The sequence below is a fragment of the Xyrauchen texanus genome, chromosome 7 (assembly GCF_025860055.1).
Source record: "Xyrauchen texanus isolate HMW12.3.18 chromosome 7, RBS_HiC_50CHRs, whole genome shotgun sequence".
Taxonomy (NCBI): domain Eukaryota; kingdom Metazoa; phylum Chordata; class Actinopteri; order Cypriniformes; family Catostomidae; genus Xyrauchen; species Xyrauchen texanus.
The window spans coordinates 32,545,627-32,568,245 of record NC_068282.1 but is presented as its reverse complement, the minus strand read 5'-3'; the positions used below and the strand labels follow the sequence as shown (position 1 = coordinate 32,568,245).

Sequence of the window (22,619 nt, the reverse complement as noted above, 5' to 3'; positions counted from 1 at the left end):
GCGCGAGGATATGTTTGGTTGTTAACATTCTGAACGAGCTGAATCATAAAAGCTTTGTTCAGATGTCTGAGATCTAGGATGGGGCGGAGGCCACCGCCCTTTTCGGACGAGAAAATAGCGGCTGTAAAAACCCGCCTTGCTCATAGAGGGAGGAACAGTTTCTATAGCGCCTTCTCTATCAGTTCGAGCACCTCGGTGCGTAGAACATGTGACACATCTTTCCTCACTTTCGTCTCGACCACCGCTGAAAAGCGGGGTGGTCTGCGAGCTGAATTGAAGTGAGTAACCGTGTTTTATTATGTTCAAAACCCATTTTGGCATGTCGGGATTTTTTCCCAGGCTTTTGCTCGCACAGATATGGGCTGAATGTTGGCTGGGGGCATGTCGCAGTGACGTATGGGCCCCACCGGCAAATTGCCTTGTGCTAACACTGAGTTTACAGCTCCCAGAGGCGCAGGTGCGCGCTGAGCAGCCGTGTTGAGTGCCGAGTGCAGGGGTGCGTGTGAGCTTACAGGCACGCACGCTATCTCCGTAATGCTCGCATCGTGAGCTGGAGAAATGTTTGAAACTGTATAGACAGTGTTTACAGGTGGGGGTGCATACATTGTAATAGGCACGCGCGCCACTTTCATAAAGATTCCCGCTCTTAGCGGGGAGTTTCTTGGCTCGCCCGTCGCATCTGTGATGCTTGCGGCATGAGACAGAGAACTGTTTGAAACTGTATGTGCAGCGCTTATGGGTGGGGGTGCATCTACTGTAGTAGGCACGCGCGCCACTTTCATAAAGCCTCCCGCTCGCGGCTGAGTGTTTTTCGCCATGCATACAGTGTTTGTAACTGTGGGAATGCGCACTTTAGTGTGGACACGTGACCCCTTAGTAACACAGGCAGAAAATGTGCTAATACTGAGCTTACAGCTCTCAGAGGCGCGGGCGCGCGCTGAGCAGCTGTGTTGAGTGCCGAGTGCCGGGGTGCGCGTGAGATTACAGGCACGCGCGCTATCTCCGTAATGCTCGCAGCAAGAGCCGGAGAAATGTTTGAAACGACAGTGTTTACGGGTGGGGGTGTATACATTGTAATAGGCACGCGCGCCACTTCCATAAAGCTTCCTGCTCTTTGCGGGGAGTTTCTTGTCTCGCGCGTCGCTTCTGTGATGCTTGCGGCATGAGCCAGAGATCTGTTTGGAACTGTATGGGCAGTGCTTATGGGTGGGGGTGCATCTACTGTGGTAGGCACGCGGGCCACTTTCATAAAGCCTCCCGCTAGCGGCGGGGTTTTTGGCCATGCATACAGTGTTTGTGTGTAGGGGTGTGTGCAGGACAGCAGGCACGCACGCTACATTTATAGTATTTCCCGCTTTTACTGGGGAAGTGTTTATAACTGTGGGAACAGTGCTTGTGTGTAGTGGTGCATACACCGACAATAGGCACACGATCTACATTTATGGGGCGTCCAGCTCGAGCTGGGAAAGTATTCGGCACTGTTTGGACAGTATTGATATGTGGGAGTGCGCACTTTAGTGTGGACACGTGACCCCTTAGTGACACAGGCAGAAAATGACTCTTGTGATTTCTGTGTGTTGCCGTTAAAACGGCATTTGATTGCAGGTGAGCGAGTTCTGTGACTGGCCCATTGACTGCTGTACAGACATTTCCAGCCGCCTGTAAGGGGACTGGGTAATGTTGTACACGTTTTGCTCGCTGCAGTGAAGCGTTCAGCGAACTCTCTTACCGTGCTGGTGCCCGTGCTCGTGTCCGCTAATGTCGACGGCGCGGGGTCGAAGGCCAAGCCCAGCCAGTCGTCGGATGCAGCGCCAATTGGAAAGGCTGTCAACATTTCACCGTCGTCCCCTGGCGCGCCGAACGAGATGAGACCCACCGCTCTGTTGGAGGGGTGCTGGTCCGTCTGCGTGAATTGGACTGGCGGCGGGGAGTTCTCGGGTGGTGGTGAAGCACGCGGGGACTGGCCCGGCGTGACGTCACTGAAGTCCACGTGCTCTGGCGGCCTCCGTGAGCGGTGCTTTTATCTTGCGCGGCTCGAACAGAGGGGACGGCAGCACAGTGGTAGCAGGCTCGTTCGCGGCGAAGCGAGCGCGCGGCTCGTTGAGGCCCAGGGAGTCACATTCGGGGCATCCGCCTCGATGAAAGCAGCTTCAGCGTGGTCAGGTCCCAGGCAGCGAGTGCAGATAATGTGATGGTCCCTGTCAGGAAGAAGGCCTCTGCACGAGGCGCAGGTCGAAGGCATTTGGAACAACGCCTCGAATTAGCTCTTTTACTAAATACAAAAAGTGTTGCAAAGGCGAAGACTTGCAAAGTAGCTTAGTAAAAAGGATATAGTGATGCACGCCGGATGGCGTAGCAGAAGGCGGCTGAAGGCACCGGCGTCCTCTTAGCAGTCCTGCTGTAGGCTTGTCAACAGCGGGGGAAAGACTCCAACAATCCAATCCGGAGGATCCAGCGAAGAGGAGGTCTTCGCTGAAGGAGATTAAATCTAAAGGAACTCGTATGACGGGTGCCCATTATATAGCCTGGCTATGCTAATTTCGGCGGGCTCTGAGCCGCTGACGCAGGCGTAGCGCCCATTGGTCGCAGCGTTCAGAGTCGCCCGTCATTGGTTCGAGCAGTTGCCGCAGCACAGCCAATGACCGAGCTGCCTCGCTCATTACTGTCTGCTGTACAGCTGCAATGCGTTTTACATAAAGACTTCAATATTTCTCGAGAAACGGAGAGTTTTCCCATAGCGTAAGCTACTTACGCAATAGGAGAGACCTCTCGATAGGGAACAACTTATCAGTCCAAGTTGGGCAATTATTTCCAAGTCATCAGCAAATTTGGGTCGAACGGTGGAGTGCGCATATGATGCAACAAATGCTGTCTTGGCAGATAGCTCGTTTGATAATGAAACACAGCCAGTGTGCCACGAGACTGTCACATGACGAGAAGGTTCCGCTCGCTCACGTCAGTAGCAGTTATCATGGCGGATACGGAAGGGGAGTCACTGGAGTCATGGCTAAGTAAATTGTGCTAATATGTGACCAGATTAGATACCTTTTTAGATTTTTTGTGTAACGCCTTTAACTCAGGCATAAACGGTCGTTTCCAGATTATACTTAAGAACAGTTGTTTTCGTACAGCTGTTTACAGTGACAGGATGTTAGGTTGGTAAACTCAGGCTGTGTCTCAAAACAAAATGAGCTGCCTACCTAGACAGCATTTTGGGCATCAAAGTCACGTTTTAAATAAGCAGCATATCTGGGTCAAACTTTCGATCGCGTTTATGATGCTCAAAATGCTGTCTACACCTGCTTCCTAGGTATAGAGACACCTACTCAATGTTGTGTTTTTTGCAAGATGTCCTGTCATACACGTAGGCAAAAGTTATTATCATAAAATAAACATTAATCTTCCTCGAGGTTGGCATTGGAAAAGTACATTAACCTTCGTTTGAAATACAGTATAAATGTTTTTATTTGGTTACACTTCTTGACTATTATCTCTGGGACAGTTCTCCTCTTTTCTGATTAGTGCCCTCAGTAATTTTCTCCCACTCATTTAACAATTTTACCTGTAATTCTGAAACATATGTACTGTATAATATCATGACCTCTCACATCAGTAACCTTATAAAAGCTGTTATATTCTACAGCCAAATACAACTTGCTTATTCTTTGTAACCACCCTGTTATCGGACACTTTAACACAGGGATTAAATTAATCATGACTGACTGTGATACATTTCTGAAATGGCATCAGTAACTAATATAACGATTGCTTTTGAATGATGCTGCATCCATGCCACTAGGTCCTGCATTCTATTCGAAGTGCCCATTTAAAGTAGCTTACCAGTCATTCTGCCACAAACTGTAGTTGCATGATTCAATTAATAAATATTACATTTATTACTTGACAAAACTGTTCATTTGAAAGTTTGGCAAAATAAGATGAGTAACAACTGTTGAAAAGGCCAAAATAGTTTTCAGTTGAAAACAGTGATATTAATTAGCTGATGTTGACTTTCTTAGACAAAGCCACCAATCCTTCTAACAGACAGGAGGAGTGGGAGTACATCATTGGGTTCTGTGACCAAATCAATAAGGAACTTGAGGGGTATGTTTACAATTTTTACATTTTATTGTTGCTGCAAGACACTGGCATCTTGAACATAAGGAAACGTGCTAAGTGTGTGCTTCACCTAATGAATCACTGAAATTAGAGAATTTGTGTCTTTATCTTGCAGCCCACAGATATCGGTCCGTTTATTAGCACATAAAATCCAGTCACCACAAGACTGGGAGTCATTACAGTCACTAACTGTGAGTTTATCTCCTTAAAGTGATAGTTCACCCCAACAATGAAAATTCTCTCATCATTTACTCACCCTCATGCCATCCCAGATGTGATTGACTTTCTTTCTTCTGCTGAATGCAAACAAAGATTTTTAGAAGAATATCTGAGCTCTGTAGGTCCACACAATGCGAGTGAATGGTGATCAGGCCTTTGAATCTCAAAATAGCAGATAAAGTCAGCATAAACATAAACCATCAAACTCCAGTGGTTTAATCAATGTCTTCTGAAGTGATCCATTTGTTTTGGGTGAGAACAGACCAAAATGTAACACATTTTTCACAACATTTTGACATCAGTCTCCTTGGCGGTCATGATTTCAAGCTCGATTTGACATTCTATATCACCATCTAGCGCTCTGCACATGCGTTAAGCACTAGGGAGTGTAATCAAGCTTGAAATACATGATTGTACCTAGAGATTGCAATGGCAAAACGTTCAGTGAAATTTTCTGTATATTTTGGTCTGTTCTCACCCATAACCAACTGGATCGCTTCAGAAGACATTGATTAAACCACTGGAGTCGTATGGATTACCTTTATGCTGCCTTTATGTGGTTTTTTTTATCACCATTCACTAGCATTGTGTTGACTTTCAGGGCTCAGATGTTCTTCTAAAAATCTTTGCATGTGTTCTAAAGATGAAAGAAAGTCATACACATTTGGGATGGCATGAGGGTGAGTAAATGATGAGAGATTTTTCATTTTGGGGAAAACTGTCCCTTTAATTCTTTAATATTATTATGTTAAAATGTGATCTTGGCTGGGACATTTAGTGGCCATCTAAATTTACAGTGCTCCAATGTTACAGGTTTTAGAAGCTTGTATGAAGAACTGTGGGAGAAGGTTTCATAATGAAGTTGGAAAGTTTCGTTTTTTAAATGAACTTATTAAAGTAGTTTCACCTAAGGTAGGTTAATACAGTAAAATAAACACATTAAATGTTTTTATTAACTGCATAATGGTACACATATCTTATGTAATCTCGTTTATGCATTTTTACTACAGTATTTGGCTGACAGAGTGTCTGAACAAGTGAAGACTAAAGTAATAGAGTTGCTCTACAGCTGGTCAGTTGCTTTACCAGATGAGGCAAAGATCACAGAGGCCTATCAAATGCTAAAGAAACAAGGTATTTATTGCCACATACAGTTGAGGTTATAAGTTTGCATATCCCTTTTGTCTCATAAGTTTACACACCCCTTGCAGATTTTATACAAATACAAGACGCAAAAGATCATATTTTTTTGTTTTCCCTTTGAGAAACTACATAACAGATATTTACATATATCCCACAAGACAAAATAATAACAATTTACTCAAATCATCTTTTTCAAATCATCCTGTTCAAAAGTTCTTAATATAGTGTGTTACCTTCTTGAGCACAATGAATGTTTGCAGCCTTTTGTAATAGTTGTGTATTAGTCCCTCAGTTGTCTTCAGTGTCAAAGCTGGATGTCAGCATCATATAGCCACTTTTGGGAAGAACTCAAATGTGCTGAGAAACCAAAGAACGTTCAGTACTTTAAGGATTTTTCTTAAATACAGTGGGCAGCTTCACTGCTCAGGACAAAGCAGGGACTCGTGCACAACTATCACTAAAGATACAAACAGAAAAAAACGCACCATATTAACCTCTTGAGACCCAAATGTGACTGCTGTGTCCATTTTCCATTTAACATTTTGATTTGTAACTAGCACCTAATAAACATGAAAAAAATAAATAATAATAATCTATTGCAAATTGTTTTCCTAAAAATTTATCCACATATGTAAATAGCAGGACCAAGCTATAGAAAGTAAGATTTTAGTTTTTTTATCAAATTGTTTATGTTTCCAGGAGTTGGTTATTCATGTTTTTGAGACGTTACAGACATTACATCAGAAATTAGCATACTTAAATCTGATTCAAAGTAATGGCCAGCATCATCCAATCACTGCCAACCATGTTAAAGTAAAATTATACATTATAAATTCTGAATCATGCACTACTGATTACCATTGTCCCATGCCCCATGCCAAACATGTTGAGTGGTTCAAACATCATCTGCAGCCTGAAACTAAACGTTTAGTCAGATTTACGAGGAAATGCAATTAGCTATAGGATGCTCTCTTGCTGCCTTGCTTCCTATTTATTGAATGACTTAACCTCCAGTCTGTCTGCACTGATCTCAGAACAGTTCGAAATGCATCTTAATTTCATCATAACTCAATATAAAGTCTCTGAAATAAAAACATTTCTATGTTTGATAATGCACAGTAAATATAGAATTTCTAAGGAAAAAATTTGCTAAAGTACACACTAGTGTACTTTGTATTTTTCAGCTTGGTATCGGATGAAACTTAAGACTCTGTTAAGACTTTTGTTTTATTGGCGGTTCTCCCAAAGATAAACTCTGCTTTGATTGGCACCATGTTGTTTTTTTTAATTTTTTTATTTAGAGAAACAGGGACAGCGTAGAATAAACATTAACCTCAAGGGGAAAGATGCTTAGTACCAGGTTTTAGCTCAAGAGCTAATTTCCACCCGTAGTCCCTGGGCAGGCTGATGTTATAATAAAATACATAATACATCATACATACATGAATAATGAAATTTACATTGACCAAATAAATAATAATAAAAAATTCAAGTCATTACATGCACAACATCGGTCACATATGGGTGCAAATTTGATTTGACAAAAGCCATTTCTTTGCCAGACGTGAGAATGTGTAAAAGTTTGTATTTCTTATCAACTCTATAGGCAACATATTCCACTGACGAGAAGCCACACAAGAAAAAGCATAGTTTCCAAATGCTGTCCTGCGTTTAGGGATCCTGCATTCGCCTCGCACTGTAGATCTAGTGGCTCGAGCTGTTGTTTCAGAGCCCATAGTTATAAACTCTTTTAGTGGAGGAGCAGCGTTGTCATGGAGGATTTGTTGTTTTGTCATACAACTCCATTCAAATTTAACCCTTTACTGACAGCACAGAGTCTTCTAAACTGAGATCATTCGGTTTAACTAAATAATGCTTTGCATATAGCGAAGCCAAAAAACAACCACGCATGTGAATGCAGGGTCGCATGAGGTTATGAGCCAAAGGTATGTAAACTTCTGAGCAGAACAGTTTTTGTAAATTCAATTATTATTTTGTCATGTGGAGAAAATGTAAATATCTGTTGTCAAATATCTTCATCAGGACAGTACTAAATCAAATAAGCAAAATACATTTTTTATAATTCCCATTTTTTTAATGCAAACTGATGACCTCATCAATATAAACTGTAAATTCACTGAAATCTCACCACCTTCTTCACCCCAACTTTGCCAGTCTTGTTTAATCTGTCATGTGCCCCATACTTTCTCAGGCATTGTAACAGCAGACCCAGAGGTTCCTGTGGACAAGACCCTTGTTCCCTCACCAAAGCCCAAAAATCCAGTGTTTGACAATGAGGAAAAGAGTAAGGTACGGAAACGAGTTATAATATTAGAGCTCTATTGGGGGCCAATATATCATGTATTAGGTGAAAGCCAATATTGTTTTATAAAATCTCAAAACATTGTCTTTGCAGCGTCTTGCAGAACTTCTTAAGAGTAAAAAGCCAGAGAATCTGCAAGAAGCCAATCGCTTTATCAAGAGCATGGTCAAAGAGGTGAGGGCTTGGATAGTCTGATACTAATGTTTTAAGTGAGATTGGACACATTGGCAAGCAAATATTTTGTTTTCTCCCACCATGAGAGCTGTCCATGAAATAATAAATTTTTCTTTCAGGATGAGGCTATACAGCAGAAAGCATCTCAGCGTGCCAGCACCCTGGAGGAGGTGAAAAACAGTGTGAAGCTCCTTAACGAGATGCTAAATAATTTAAAAAAAGATGATTCAACCCGAGCAGACAAAGAACTTATGAAGGTGAGTAACTGAGTGTTTGGTCACTGCTTATCCTAACATTGCCCTTCATTTAAATGTAACCACTTTCAGTGTGCTTGTGCTTTATATTTTTAGGATCTTTATAATGACTGTGACAAGCTTAGAACTGCTGTCTTCAAACTTGCTACAGAGACAGATGATGATGACTGTGCCTTAGGTAAAACACATTATTAAAATTAAACTAATTTAGATCTTTTGACAATATGATAAGAGAAAATACCTTCCATTCGTTCACATGTAACATGTTGTCTCCTTTGGGGCAGGTGATATTTTGCATGCTAGCGATGATCTCTCACGAGTCATCAACTCTTATAAAAACATTGTTGAAGGACAGACCATCGTCATTGACACACCTGGATCAACAGCAACAGAACGTATGTATAATATATGAACTGTTTATATGAAAAATAGTGGTCGACCACTATATCGGCAGGACCAATAAACTGGTAATTATTTAGTATATTTGGTATATCTTTGGTATGTCACAGTATATAAAAACATATATATATTTGTTTTATTGAAGTTCAGTATTATATCTTACTGATTTTTTTTATTTTTTTTTTAAGTTATGTGAATCTCTGAGTGTATCTTTGACTAAATATTATTTAGCAACATTGTGCTCATGCCCTTAACTGACATATTGGCCACCATGCTCTCCAGATATCGACATTGGCCTTGGAAAACCCCTTATGTGTGTAACACTATTAAAAATGTACTAATCTGAAATACCCAAAGAGAAATGGCTTCGCTGGTTTACAACAATACTGGCCTGAAAATGCAGTTCAGTGTGCATTTTATATTTTCCTTTGTATCAGGCCCCAATGACAGTTCTTCAGAAATGTTGATTGATTTGGCTGATGTAGACTTTGGGACTCCTTCTCCTGTCAAGCAAGTTTTGCCTTCACCTCAGCACTTCAATTTCATACCAGCTGAACTGCTCACACTTACACCTTTAGTGGGAACTCGGCTTTCCTCCTCCAACACGTCCTCTGGGTCATCAGATTTCCGAGTCAGTGAGAGTAACAGCTCTTACCTTTCCCCACCATGTCAGCTTCCCAGTAGTCTCTCGCTGTTAGACGAGGAACTTGGATCATTTGGTAATTTTTTTTTAAGTATTTTAATTATGTATGATGAATATTCCATTAACAATAAGAACATATTTAAATTGAATAAATATCAGACATCCATCCAGACTTCATTATTCAGTTTGAAAAAATCTCAGATTTTTTAAATGACACTTTTACTACTTTTCAGGCCTAGAAACAACCTCAAACAAGTCTGCAGAAAATAATACAAAAGAAGATCAAAGCAATATATGGATTTCTTCACAAGTAAGATTACAAGACTACAGAATAGGTCAACATGACACACTGTTTCAAACCCAGTTTACTTGTGTAATGTAATGTATTCAATTAATACAATTTAGGGGAGCCACAGGACTTATAAAATATTATGTACCAATGAATAATGCACAATAAGACCAGGACCGTGCATTAAAAAAGTAAATAGGGTCCATTTTGAATGCTGACTTAAAATTTATTTGAAATTGAGTATATAAAGTCTGTATGATATACTGTTTGATATCTACCCCTAAAAATAATAGTGCTTTTTTTTTTTTTTTAATCTACAGACTTCTCAACCAGTGATTGACCTTCTCTACGGCTCTGCTCCTTTGAATCCTCTCATCTCAACAGGGCTACCTACCTCTGAAGCTTCCGCAGTCACGGTAACTGAAAGCTCCCTTCCAACTGCTGAGCTGACAGCCTTGCCCTCCATTCTGCAAAACTGTAAAGACCTTGCCATGCTGGATCTGGACAAGACTAACAGGTCATACAAACACATTATAAATAAATATAGCACAAAAATAACTAGATTTTAATCTAAATACTGGTAGTCTAATATGAAAATTTCATGCATCTGGAAGCTTAAAGAGTCATGAAATCCCCCAAGTTCAGCACTAGTCATTTACACATCAGGCTCATTAAATGGTCATGAAAATATGTAAAAAAAAAAAAAGAACATGACTGAACATCAAAATCTGAGTGGAGACAAAGACAAATGAGTTTGGGGGGCACTTTGCTTTATATTAATTAGGGATGGACATTTCTAGTATTATTTTAGTCGAGTACTCTAACACATAAAAACAAAAGTTATCGATAACTTGAATTTTAGCAAAAAAATGTGAATCTGTTTTTCTAATGAAAATTAGCACTATGCATAAACAACAAGATCTAGATGAAAAACAAAATTGCACTCACATATAGAAACATACACTGGCAGCCAAAAGTTTGGAATAATGTGCAGATTTTGCTTATTCTGATCACAAAGTATATTACATTACTGATGTAAAAAAAGCACCATCACTATTTGAAAAAAGTCATTTTTGATCAAATCTAAACGGACCTCATTTCCAGCAGCCAACACCTTATTCTTGAGTAATCATGCTAAATTGCTAATTTGATTCTAGAAAATCACTTGCCATTATATCAAAGCTATTTGGTCCTTTAAATGAAGCTTAACATTGACTTTGTGTTTGTTTTTGAGTTGCCACAGTATGCAATAAACTGGCATGTCTTAAGGTCAAAATTAGGTCAAAATGTTCTCAAGAAACTCATCAGTCAATTATTGCTTTGAGGAATGAAGGCTATACAATGCTTGAAATTGCCCAAAAAAAACCCCCTGAAAATTAGAGGTCGACCGATATGGGTTTTTTCATGCCGATGCCAATCTTTTGAAATCCGGGTCGGCCGATGGCCGATTAACGCTGCCGATTTATTTTGGCCGATATGTGCTTGTTTTTAACCTCCTGATTTGAACCTTTTATTTGAAAGATAAACAATAACAAACAAAAATAATTACTTAAGATAGACAAAATTTCTCAACAAATACATTTATTGAACACTTGACCAATCTGCACTTAAATTAAAAATGTATAATGTAAAAACATATTGTATAAATAATGTATAACAAATATATTAAATAAACAAAGCAGGTGTTACGAACTGCTCCGAGACACGAAGGTTGAGATCCAAATGCAGCTTTAATTAAGGGGCAATCCAGACACGTAATCCAATATTCAGAGCATTCAAGAGAAGCACAGGCATAACTAGGGATGGGTATCGTTAAGGTTTTAATGGTATTACTACTCTTACCGATACTGCTTATCGATCCGGTACTTTAACGGTATTCTTAACGGTTCTTTTTATTATATTAAACAAAGATAAACAATTACACAAAGATAAACGTTATATAGGCAAGGTGATTTAATTTCAGGAAGGTTTACTAACATTACTGTTCAGGTGTGGTCTAAAAAGAAATCTAATAAAGTAATCAATTGTAAAATAACACTGCATAGTTTATCATAGATAGATTAATGCAGAAGTTATTCATTCAAGTGCTGTAAGTGATTTTCTCTTTGCCTTTTGTTGTTTGATTCGCAGTAATGGCTCAATCGTCAGCCTGTTTATTAGACTGCTTCCCCTTTAAGACCGAATCTAATAGGCTCCTGATGCACAATATTTTCTCCCAACTATTTCCATAACTACGTCCATTTAAGACATAAACTGTGTTTAAGTGAATCTCCAAGCCAGTCGTTTTGACATATTTTTGTGTATAGTTGATCGTTTAGACGCGCACATGAAACCCAAAGTAGCCTATACTTTGCTTGTCTCGTTGCGGTCTGTTTCGGAGCACGGGCCGCCTTGGGAACGGTATCTCTTGCGATCTTTTTATTATTAAAGCATCCCACAATTTAGCAACAGTAGCTAGACTGTATTTTACAACAATCACCGATCGTGCTGATTCTGACGTTAAGTTTGAGATTTAGGGAGAAATGTCAGTGCATCGCTGTGAAGGGAAGGAAGTTGTGCTAGACAGAATGCGGCTTATGTATAAATATTCTTTTTATAATCTTTGGAAGGCGAAATAAAAAATAAAATCAGACTAATATCACAGATCTTTAAACCAGGCTACGTTTGAATGTTTAGTTCTATCACTTTTACTTCTATCACTTCATTAAGCAAGGCTCGTGTTGTGCTCGCTGTGGCACCGTGTGAGCGAGAATAACTCTCTCTCTCTGACTGCGAATAGCTAAATTGCATCACAGACAAATGGTTTCATATTATTATACATAGAAATGGCTGGCGAGATAAAATAACTTTCTCTTTATAGCAATATTAAAGGTATTTTCTTAATTTCTCCAGTACTGACAGCAGAACCGATAACGTCCGAGCTTACCAAAGCCAGTCCTTCACTAGCCTATAGTGCGTTGGTATCTTTTTTATTACTTATTTCTCTGCATTGAGTGACTTTAGCAAAATTCTTGCTTACTTATTGTGACGTGATAGCCACCCTTCTGCTGTGATAATGCAACTTCAACTACGCTATCAATATCCAAAGTAGCCGAACGTCATGTCGCCTATCGCGTTTGTCGTGTTTTTTCTTGAAGTTGGCAGTAACATATCAAAAGTTTTTAATTAAATATAAAGGAGCTATACAAATTTAATCCTTACCGTTTTCTCCAAGGAACTTAGCTCCTTCCTTAGGCACTGGATGAGGTCTGCTCACTCTGCTAGAAAATGACTCTAGGGGCAGCGTGCGTCGAACACATGTTCCACAACAACACTAGGCTGCCCACAGATGCGCCTGCCTAATAATCGGCTTGATATACTTGGATATTGGCCGATGCCGATTATGGAAAAAAATGCTAAAAATTTTTAATCGGTCGACCTCTACTGAAGATTTCATACAATGGTGACAGTCTTCAAAGACAATGGACAATTTGCTCTAACAAGGGCAGAAAGAGATGTGTAAGGCCAGATGTACAACTAAAGAAGAGGATAAGCACATCAGAGTCTCTAGTTTGAGAAATAGACACCTCACATTTCCTCAGCTGACAGCTTCATTGAATTCTACCTGCTCAACACTTTTTGAATTGCAATTTTTTGAAAATGTTAGAGTGGGCAAAGAAACACAGACATTGGACAACAGATAATTTGAAAAAAGTGTTATGGATCTTAACCCCATTGAGATTTTGTGGGATCAGCCAAACTGTTAGGTGCGTGAGAAGTGCCCGACAGGACAGCCACATCTATGGCAAGTGCTACAGGAAGCATGGGGTGAATTGTCACCTGAGTATCTGAACAAACTGACTGCTAGAATGCCAAGGATCTGCAAAGCTGTCATTGCTGCACGTGGGTGATTTTTTTGATGAGAACTCTTTGAAGTAGTTTAAGAAGTTCTGAACATTTGTTTCAAATTGCAATAGTAATTTTCACATTATTAATGTCCTGACTATACGTTGTTATCAGTTGAATGCCTCTTTGGTGAATAAAAGTACCAATTTCTTTCCATAAGAGCAATATCTGTACATTATTCCAAACTTTTGGCCACCAGTATACTTTCTGAAATCTTCTGAAGGGATACAATCATTTTAATGGCAGAATTGTCTTTTTGGGGGAACAAATGGCAAGATTTAGGTGAGAGAAGCAGCTGCTTGCCCACTGAAGGCAAAGGCACAAATGAAAATCTAATTACAATATTCAAGTATTGTTTTTTCTAATCAAATATTTAAAGTTGAACGAGTACTCAATTAATCGATTACTTGTTCACATCCCTAATATTAATCATAAGACAAATGTGTGTATGAGTGAACATGATATAACAGTTTGCAAATCAAAGATTTGGATATAGGTAATGAAGTGAGAACAGTACTCACAGCAGACATTGCCACCAAAACCAGTACTGCTTTGAGACTTAACATGACTTTACAAGTTTTTATTTTTCCAAGGAATTTTTCATGTTTAAAACAAGTTAAACTCTATTGACAGCATTTGTGTCATAATGTTGATTACCAGACTAATTTATTTCTCTAAAGGAAAACGATTGCATTCATTGAGGCACATATAATGAAAGTAATTGGGTCCAATACACAAAACATTAAATACACACTTTTTTTATAAGGATAGCCAAAATAATTAAACAAAAAATATGTCTTAACTGGACTTTAGTGTAATAAAATCTCTTGCTAACTCTGTCTGTGTAAAGTTATTTAGTACTTCAACCCTAAATCCTGGTAACTTTTCCACGAAGCAAGTAATCGAAAAAGAGTTCTAATTTTCAACATTGTCTTCTGTTTTTAAACAAGCTGTTTTTTTACACTGTTAATGAACAGACGTACAGAGAAGACACGATGGAACACATGGAACGATAGACTAGTAGAACTTTGGCCAAACATTAGAATTAGCTTTATTTCCATGTGTACTCACATACACAAGGTTTTTTTTTGGTGATAGGAGAAACAAGCAAGCAAGTGCACACAGAACATTACAGTGAGATGCAGAATATAAAACAATGTAAGAGTCTAAATAGACATACGAAAAAGGACAAATAACATAGAATGGCAAATGTACATGTGCAAGTGGTAATATATGTGCAAGTTAGGGATATGTACATATGTACATTAAATATGTATACATTATTGCATTATGGGAGTCCTGAAGGCAGTAAATTGTTCATGTGGTGGCCTGAGGGTAAAAACTGTACTTGTGCCTGGTTGTCCTGGTGCTGAATGCTCTGTAGCGCCAGCCAGATGGCAACAGTTTAAAAAAGGAATTGGCAGGGTGTATGGGGTCCAGAATGATTCTACCTGCACGTTACCTCACTCTGGAGATGTACAGGTCTTACTGCCTCTCTGTCAGAAAGCTGTTGATTCACTGACAGATTATGGTTGGTATGGAGAGCTGGATATGTTTGGTTGAGAAAAGATCAGGCTTGATGTATTGAAGTCCACAAATACGATCCTTGCATAAGTCCCAGGTCTGTCGAGGTGCTGCAGGATGTAATGCAGTCCCATGTTGACAGCATCATTCACAGACCTGTTTGCTAGGCAAGCAAACTGAAGGGGGGTCTAGCAGGGGTCCAGTGATGTCCTTCAAGTAGGCCAAAACCAGTCTCTCAAAGGACTTCATGACCACAGACGTGAGAGCGACAGGTCTGTTGTCATTAAGTCCTGTGATATTGGGTTTTTTGGGGTCCGTAATGATGGTGGAACATTTGAAGCAGCAGGGAAATTCACACTGCTCCAGTGATCGATTTAAGATCTTTGTGAATATGGGGGCCATGCTCACTCCGGTCCATTTATGGCAGAAAACACTCATACGATGTCCTTTCTGCAAGTGATTTTGAATTATCTGCTGTAATGTGATCTCATACACAAGGCAGCGCAGTGATTGGATTGAAGCGTTCGTTCCTATGGATAATGTCGACAAACCGCTAATCTAATGATTTAGACGTGTACTCTCTACTAATTACGCCTCAGGCTTTTAGCATATACTTCTCAGTTTGTGATGTTGCTTAAACTTTGGTTTTTACCAGGAAAAACAAAATGAATAAGAAAAAACAACAAATAAAACCACTTTCAATTTAGGATTTAACATAATCTGTGTCATCATTGTTTTCAGTGATGTGCAACGTGTACATGAATTAACATCTCAAAAAATTGTTTTTGGGTTTCATGACCCTTTAAACATTAAATGGGTAGTTTACCCCAAAACGAAAATTCTCTCATTATTTACTCACCCTCTTTTTATCCCAGATGTGTATTTGATGTGACTTTCTTCTGCTGAACGCAAATAAATATCTAAAGTTTGAGTTTCACTTGCACATCTGAAAGTGAAAAAAGGACTTAAATATTTAAGTGATTCTCACACTCGCATATCATATCGCTTTTGAACATATGGATTTAACCACTGTAGTCTTGTGGATTACTTTTATGCTGGTTTTATCTGCTACCTTCAGATTTCTGGCCACCATTCACTTGTATAGAAAAGACTTAACAGAGCTGAGATATACTTCTAAAATTCTTTGTTTGTGTTGTGCAGAAGAAAGAAAGTCATACACATCTGGGATGTCGTGAGGTTGAGCAAATGATGACAGAATTTTCATTTTTGGGTGATCTATCACTTTAAATTCATCTGGAACCTTCTAGAACAGTGTCTTCTCTGTTGAAGCAGATGCATACTTCCCCTTGCTACGCAGCCTGCTCTTTGTTCTAACAAAATCACGAAGTAAATTGCTAACAAATTAGTTTCTGATCCACTCATTTGCAGTACCAGTTTTGCTTGGTTTCTTAAAGTTGTGTTTGGGTTATTAAACCTGGGACTACACATACCTTACAATATATTAGTGTTACTTGTGTATTTATCTATATGCGTGTTAGGGCTGCACGATATGGAGAATATATGTGATATGCGATAAGTTGTATGATAATGCGGTATACGATTATCTTATTACGTTGGCATGAACGTAACATTGGAATACCCACCGCCACAATATACTTACGTTTATTGGGGGATGATGTAGTAGAGTAACTGTGAGGGGTCAAGGGAGGTTATAGATGGGTGAGGATTCCAGACAGGTATATTCTCAAAAGGTGCTTTTTTGTGGAAAGTGAATGATAGGGGATGCTATTTACATTCTAGTGATCAGAAAACTATACAAAAAAATAAAGTAAAAAGACAAAATAAAAAAAATAATTACAAATGCATTACTCAGCGCACACTTTAACTTGCACTATAACAAATAAAAATAGCCTCAAACAGCAAAACCTAGTTTGATCCGACTCATGTTAACCCCTCCACTCCTTCCCAAAAGGACACTTGCAGCCCACACGAAAGCATGTGAGAGTGAAGGAATGATGGAAACCATGCAGACAACCCGATGACATAAACAGAGAGGATAATGGCAACTGAGGAATGAACAATGTCAATCAAATCTAAAATGAATACAGATTGCATTTTGTCATCATTTGAGAGTATTTATTGAAAAGTAGTAATGATGTAATGCATTGTGATACCCATGGATATCTGCAGCTATTCTGGATATGCACAACAGCGTTACACAACTAAATGCAGTAGATAACATAACCGGGTTGCATACTATTATGATATGGCCACTTGGATTGTGTCAGGGTATAAATCATTAACATACTCGTATATAAGTTTTATTAGCGCCGGTGCTCTCTGGTATAAAGAGCGTGTGATGATGCCATGGCAACAGATCCTTCATCACAGGAGGGAAAAAATATTTTCTAACTCATTGATCACAAACAGATATTGATCGTCTTTTGTTCCTAAATTGCATTTAGACTGCGTATAATAATAATAATAATAATAATAATAATAATAATAATAATAATAATAATAATAATAATAATATGCAGTTTTACCAGCTGGAAATCCACAAATGTGACGTGCTCCAGTTTTAATCATTTTTGGAGAAACACGATTTTCATCTTAGCTTCCCATTTTTGTCAATTTTATCATGAAAATCAATCGCTAAATGCTTTTTTTTTTTTTTTTTATGCTCTTTAATGCTGTGTTTGCCCATGATGGCTTAATAGTTGCCATTCAAACAGAGTGGGGCAGAACTCTCTCCATTGGACTTGTAGCACAAAAAAAACCATGAATGAATATCCAAGGGTTTTAAAAGATGCAGTAAAACTTTAAGGTTGTGGGCCTGTGGGCACTGCACTCAAACACACCAATTGATCAGACTGTTAAACAATAATAATAGCATTCATACATGAAAGGATAGGGGCATGGGACTTTTATGATCAAAGATCTAGTATTTGAATTGTGATGTCTCTAATTCTTTTAAACACAATGAGGTGTTTTGTTGCTTTATGTGTTGCAGTCAGTCCAGTTTTTCAAGCCTGGCCAGCAAAGAACTTGGACAAGGTGAAGGAAACATCCACACTGCATTAACCACATTCAGTTTGCCCGCTGGCAAAGCACCAGTGCCTTCTGCTGTAACCTCTGCCAAATCACAGAGCTTCACTTCAGACAGCCCTCTCTTCAGGTCCCTCTCTCCTACAATACCAATCAGTCAAACACCTTCAGCCTCAAGCGGGGACATCTCACTAACCAGTGTCTTTGTCCCACTGGAGACTATTAAACCAAGTAAGGCCTTTAAAGAATTGTGGAATAACAATAGTGTTAATTATGAAATTATTAACATGCAAGATGCAAAAAACAAACAAACTGTTGTGTCCAAATGGATTAAATGTCTTCAAAGAATAAATGGTTGAATACTTAAAGTTGTGGTTGACCAGTATAGGTTTTTCAGTTGTCGATGTCTAGAGAGCATGGTGATCAATGGCCAGTTTGATGCATCTATGTATATGCACTCACCAACCACTTTATTAGGTACACCTGTACACTGACTTATTCATGTGATCTATCTAATCAGTCAATCATGTGGCAGCAGTGTAATGTATAAAATCATCAGATACGGGTCAGGAGCTTTGATTAATGTTCACATCAACCATCAGAATAGGGAAAAATGTAATCTCAGTGATTTCGACTGTGGTATGATTTCTGATGGCAGACAGGCTGGTTTGAATATTTCTGTGATTGCTGATCTCCTAGGATTTTCACACACAACAGTCTCTAGAGTTTACTAAGAATTGTCCCAAAAAAGTTGACACAGGCTCACCAATACTGGAAAGTTAAAGACTGGAAAAACATAGCCTGGTCTGATGAATCTCGATTTCTGCTTAGATACAAAGATGGTAGGCCCACTGCAGCCTCAGCTTTCTATTCTTGGCTGACAGAAGTGGAACCCTATGTGGTCTTCTACTGTCTTAGCCCATTCGCCCCAAGGTTTGACATGTTGTATGTTCTGAGATGCAATTCTGCTCACTACAATTGTACAGAGGGGATGTCTGAGTTACCATAGCCTTTCTGTCAGTCTTGCCATTCTCCGTTGACCTCTCTCGTCAACAAGGCTTTCTGTCTGCAGAACTGCTGCTAACTGGAAGTTTTTTGTTTTGGGCATCATTCTAAGTAAACTAGACAAATAATCAAACCAGCCCATCTGGCACCAAAAATCATGCCACAGTCAAAATGACTGAGATAAAATTTTTTTACCCATGTTAATGGTTGATGCGAACATTAACTGAAGCTCCTGACCCGTATCTGCAAGATTTTATGCATTGCACTGCTGCCTGCCTCATGATTGGCTGATTAGATAATCACATGAATAAATAGTTGTACAGGTGTACCTAATAAAGTGGTTGGTAAGTGTATATACATATAATGATTGCAAATAAGAGGAATAAAGATTGACTAAAATGTGGTTGAATGCCAAAATATTTTTTAATTTGACAAAGCTATTAGTAGATTTTGGAACTTATACACTTTAGATAATTGGCCAAATCGATGTAGATGTGGTTAATAGCAGAAATTCTCAAATTAGCCAAATAGTAGCCTAACAAAAAAATAATCAAACTGGCCTATATCAGTTTATCTCTAAAATGAAGGTGTTCAATATTGTAATTTATTAAAATATAAATCACCATTTAACAGTACTCTGTGTAGAGATGGTAAGCATAGCTACCTGCGGACAGATCTCTCTGAAGGTTACTTAGTGCCATCTGTTTTTTTCTTAATGTTTTCTCAGGTAAAGAGTGTCCTGTGACAGCCTATGATAAGGATGGTGTTCGTGTGCTCTTGCATTTTGCTACTGACCACCCACCTGGTCGCCCTGATGTCCTTGTGATTGTGGTGTCCATGTTGAACACAGCACCGCTGCTGGTGAGGAGAGTATTGCTTCAGGCAGCTGTGCCAAAGGTGAGAGGCATGAACTGTAGTTTTAATATTATTTTAAATGTTAAAGGATCTACCATTGAATTCACTTTTAATTATAACATGCCCCATTGATTGTGATTGACAGTCTATGAGAGTGAAGCTGCAGCCTCCGTCTGGAACTGATTTGACTCCCTATAACCCTCTCATGCCCCCCAGCTCCATTACTCAGATCATGCTGCTCTCTAACCCACTGAAGGTGAAGTTACACTTACACACACACACTCCTGCCTTAGCATGATATTTGGCATATGATAATGAACGTTTTTCAGTGGTGGCAGTAAAGCAACTCACCTTGATTGTTTATGTGTGTTTTGCAGGAGAAGGTGAGGATGAGATACCAGTTAACGTTCATCCTGGGAGATCGACAGGTCACAGAGACCGGAGAGATAGACAAGTTCCCTCCAGTGGAAAGATGGGGTCATTTATAGCTGTGTTATTAAACATTATTGCTTGTGAAGAGACAGAAAGAGATTAAAGAAACGGATCATAATGGTGTAAGTGCATGGATGAGCCTGCAATCGTGTCACAGAAGTCATTTTTTTGTTCAGGATGCTACCATTGACATAATATTAAAGTTACGAATCCCAATCTCAAAATAATCCCGCAAATATCTCAGTATGATGTTCTTGGTCATTATGTACCATTATATTCCACAAAAAGGTTTTACCTGTGAATGTTTGAGTCCTAATGATTTATTTGGTGTCTGTCAGTACTGGCAATTCAGCTCATACCTCATCCTTACAAGCTGTGTGGGGCAATGTCATAGCACTGGGTGTCTTATAGAAGATATGTTTTTCTCTTTTTTTTCTTTTTTTTTCTTTTTCTTGTTTCTTTGATGTGATGCCTCTCTTGTCTGTAACAATTTTCATATATATCAACCATTTTTTGCTATGTTGAAATTGGTATTTATTTCATGGCTATGTATTACTCTGTGTATTGATGTTTGGCATGGTCTAAAGCCATATTAGCTTCTCATTTTATTTCATTTAATGGTAAATTAGCAATTCACTGTAAACTGTGAGAAAAAGTGAGTTGGTTAAAACCATACTTTGACATAAGAAAAATATTTTTCAGTCTTTTTTCTTTAACAACTGGTAGGAATCAATCATACATAGTGCTTTGGTAGACTTTTTTGTGTGTATTTGTGAAATGGGACAGGAAGCTGGTTCTTATGAGGTGCCCCTAGGGACATTATTCAGAATTACCATGCACATACATGTACTTTTCCTCTCACATACACATATGAAACCAAATTCATTCACATACTATAGTGAAATGCTCTCACACACGCAACTGAAATGCTCTCACACACACAACTGAAATGCTCTCACACACACGCAACTGAAATGCTCTCACACACGCAACTGAAACGCACTCACACACACAACTGAAATGCTCTCACACACAACTGAAATGCTCTCACACACGCAACTGAAATGCTCTCACACACGCAACTGAAACGCACTCACACACACAACTGAAACGCTCTCACACACGCAACTGAAACGCACTCACACACTCAACTGAAATGCTCTCATACATACAACTAAAATGATTACACTCTCACACACACAACTGAAAAGCATTTCAGTATGTTGTATGCAAGCATTTCAGTATGTTGTATGCAAGCATTTCAGTATGTTGTATGCAAGCATTTCAGTTGTGTGTGTGAGAGCATTTCAGCTGTGTGTGTGAGAGCGTTTCAGTTGTGTGTGTGAGAGCATTTCAGTTGAAACGGAAGGTGGTTAAAGTACCCACTCCACTCCAGTTGGTGGCAGTAGTGTATGGCGTTTAATTTTGGACAAAACAGCGCAAGCGCAAAAACACAGCGCGCAAGTGAATTTCAACAGTGTGAGCACCATGACACAGCTCGCACGTAAAATTTAAACCTGCAGAACTTGCAAATCACAAACTCGAGCACAAAAATATGATTTTGCACACAAATTAACAAGTCCCACACACGCGCGAGTTCTTTTCTGCACACGCACGAGTTCTTTTCCTATGGGAAGCCAAACAAAGCAAAAGTGGGACGAGACAGCGGGGGTTTACAGAGCTCGCGCCAGCTGACATGTCATCTGCGCGGTTCAATGGTCCGAGCCGTGCGGCCAGTTCGTCAGCGCAGCGCGGACGTGTTCCTAGCGACACCCAATGGGCAGCGGCGCGAACAATCCTCAACAGCGCTGCGCTGACCAATTTAAACAGCGCAGCGCAAACCATACATGCAAATAAATGTAGGCCCTACAATAAAGAAACCCTCCTTCCTTACAAAAAATTGGTTCTCTGCTGAAGTTTAGCAGTTTTTCCCTACAGAAGACAAAGAAGAAGAAAGACAAGATGAAATGCATACATTTCTTATGTTTATTATCTTTAATAGTGTTAGTAAAGAGTAGTGTTGTGATATATATATATATATCTGTATAATGTTTTAGAATGACCTTAGCAGAAGGTTGGCGTGCTCCTCAAGACGACTACGATATTGAAAGTCATTGAAGTTTCTGCTTTGTACAGCTCTTTCCGTAGCCTCTATACATATGTGCAGTTCTTCAAAGTAGGGTATCGACGCACAACACTACTCTTTACTAACACTATTAAAGATAATAAACATAAGAAATGTATGCATTTTCATGTTGTCTTTCTTCTTCTTTGTCTTCTGTAGGGAAAAACTGCTAAATTTCAGCAGAGAACCAATTTTTTGTAAGGAAGGAGGGGTTTCTTTAT

The 22,619-nt window shown here is 39.2% G+C and overlaps 1 protein-coding gene and 1 pseudogene across 1 annotated transcript; one reads left to right on the top strand and one right to left on the bottom strand.

Annotated features, from left to right (window-relative positions):
• LOC127646988 (trinucleotide repeat-containing gene 6C protein-like) overlaps positions 1 to 22,619 on the bottom strand; it is a 551,486-nt pseudogene that overhangs the window by 31,767 nt on the left and 497,100 nt on the right.
• On the top strand, positions 2,935 to 21,066 carry gga3a (golgi associated, gamma adaptin ear containing, ARF binding protein 3a). Its single transcript, XM_052131016.1, has 17 exons — positions 2,935 to 3,011; positions 4,020 to 4,104; positions 4,235 to 4,310; positions 5,152 to 5,250; positions 5,349 to 5,472; positions 7,694 to 7,791; positions 7,898 to 7,978; positions 8,098 to 8,235; positions 8,329 to 8,410; positions 8,517 to 8,627; positions 9,069 to 9,350; positions 9,508 to 9,584; positions 9,884 to 10,080; positions 17,947 to 18,212; positions 19,714 to 19,883; positions 19,987 to 20,097; positions 20,219 to 21,066. Exons 1-17 carry the CDS (start codon positions 2,972 to 2,974, stop codon positions 20,327 to 20,329), a joined length of 2,148 nt encoding a protein of 715 aa, XP_051986976.1. The 5' UTR covers positions 2,935 to 2,971; the 3' UTR covers positions 20,330 to 21,066.

Excerpts from the sequence above, each read along its gene's own strand:
- gga3a (XM_052131016.1), top strand. The coding sequence starts at position 2,972 with ATGGCGGATACGGAAGGGGAGTCACTGGAGTCATGGCTAA. Across the intron at positions 7,792-7,897 it reads ACAATGAGGAAAAGAGTAAG|CGTCTTGCAGAACTTCTTAA; the intron begins GTACGGAAACGA and ends TTGTCTTTGCAG. Across the intron at positions 18,213-19,713 it reads ACTGGAGACTATTAAACCAA|GTAAAGAGTGTCCTGTGACA; the intron begins GTAAGGCCTTTA and ends ATGTTTTCTCAG.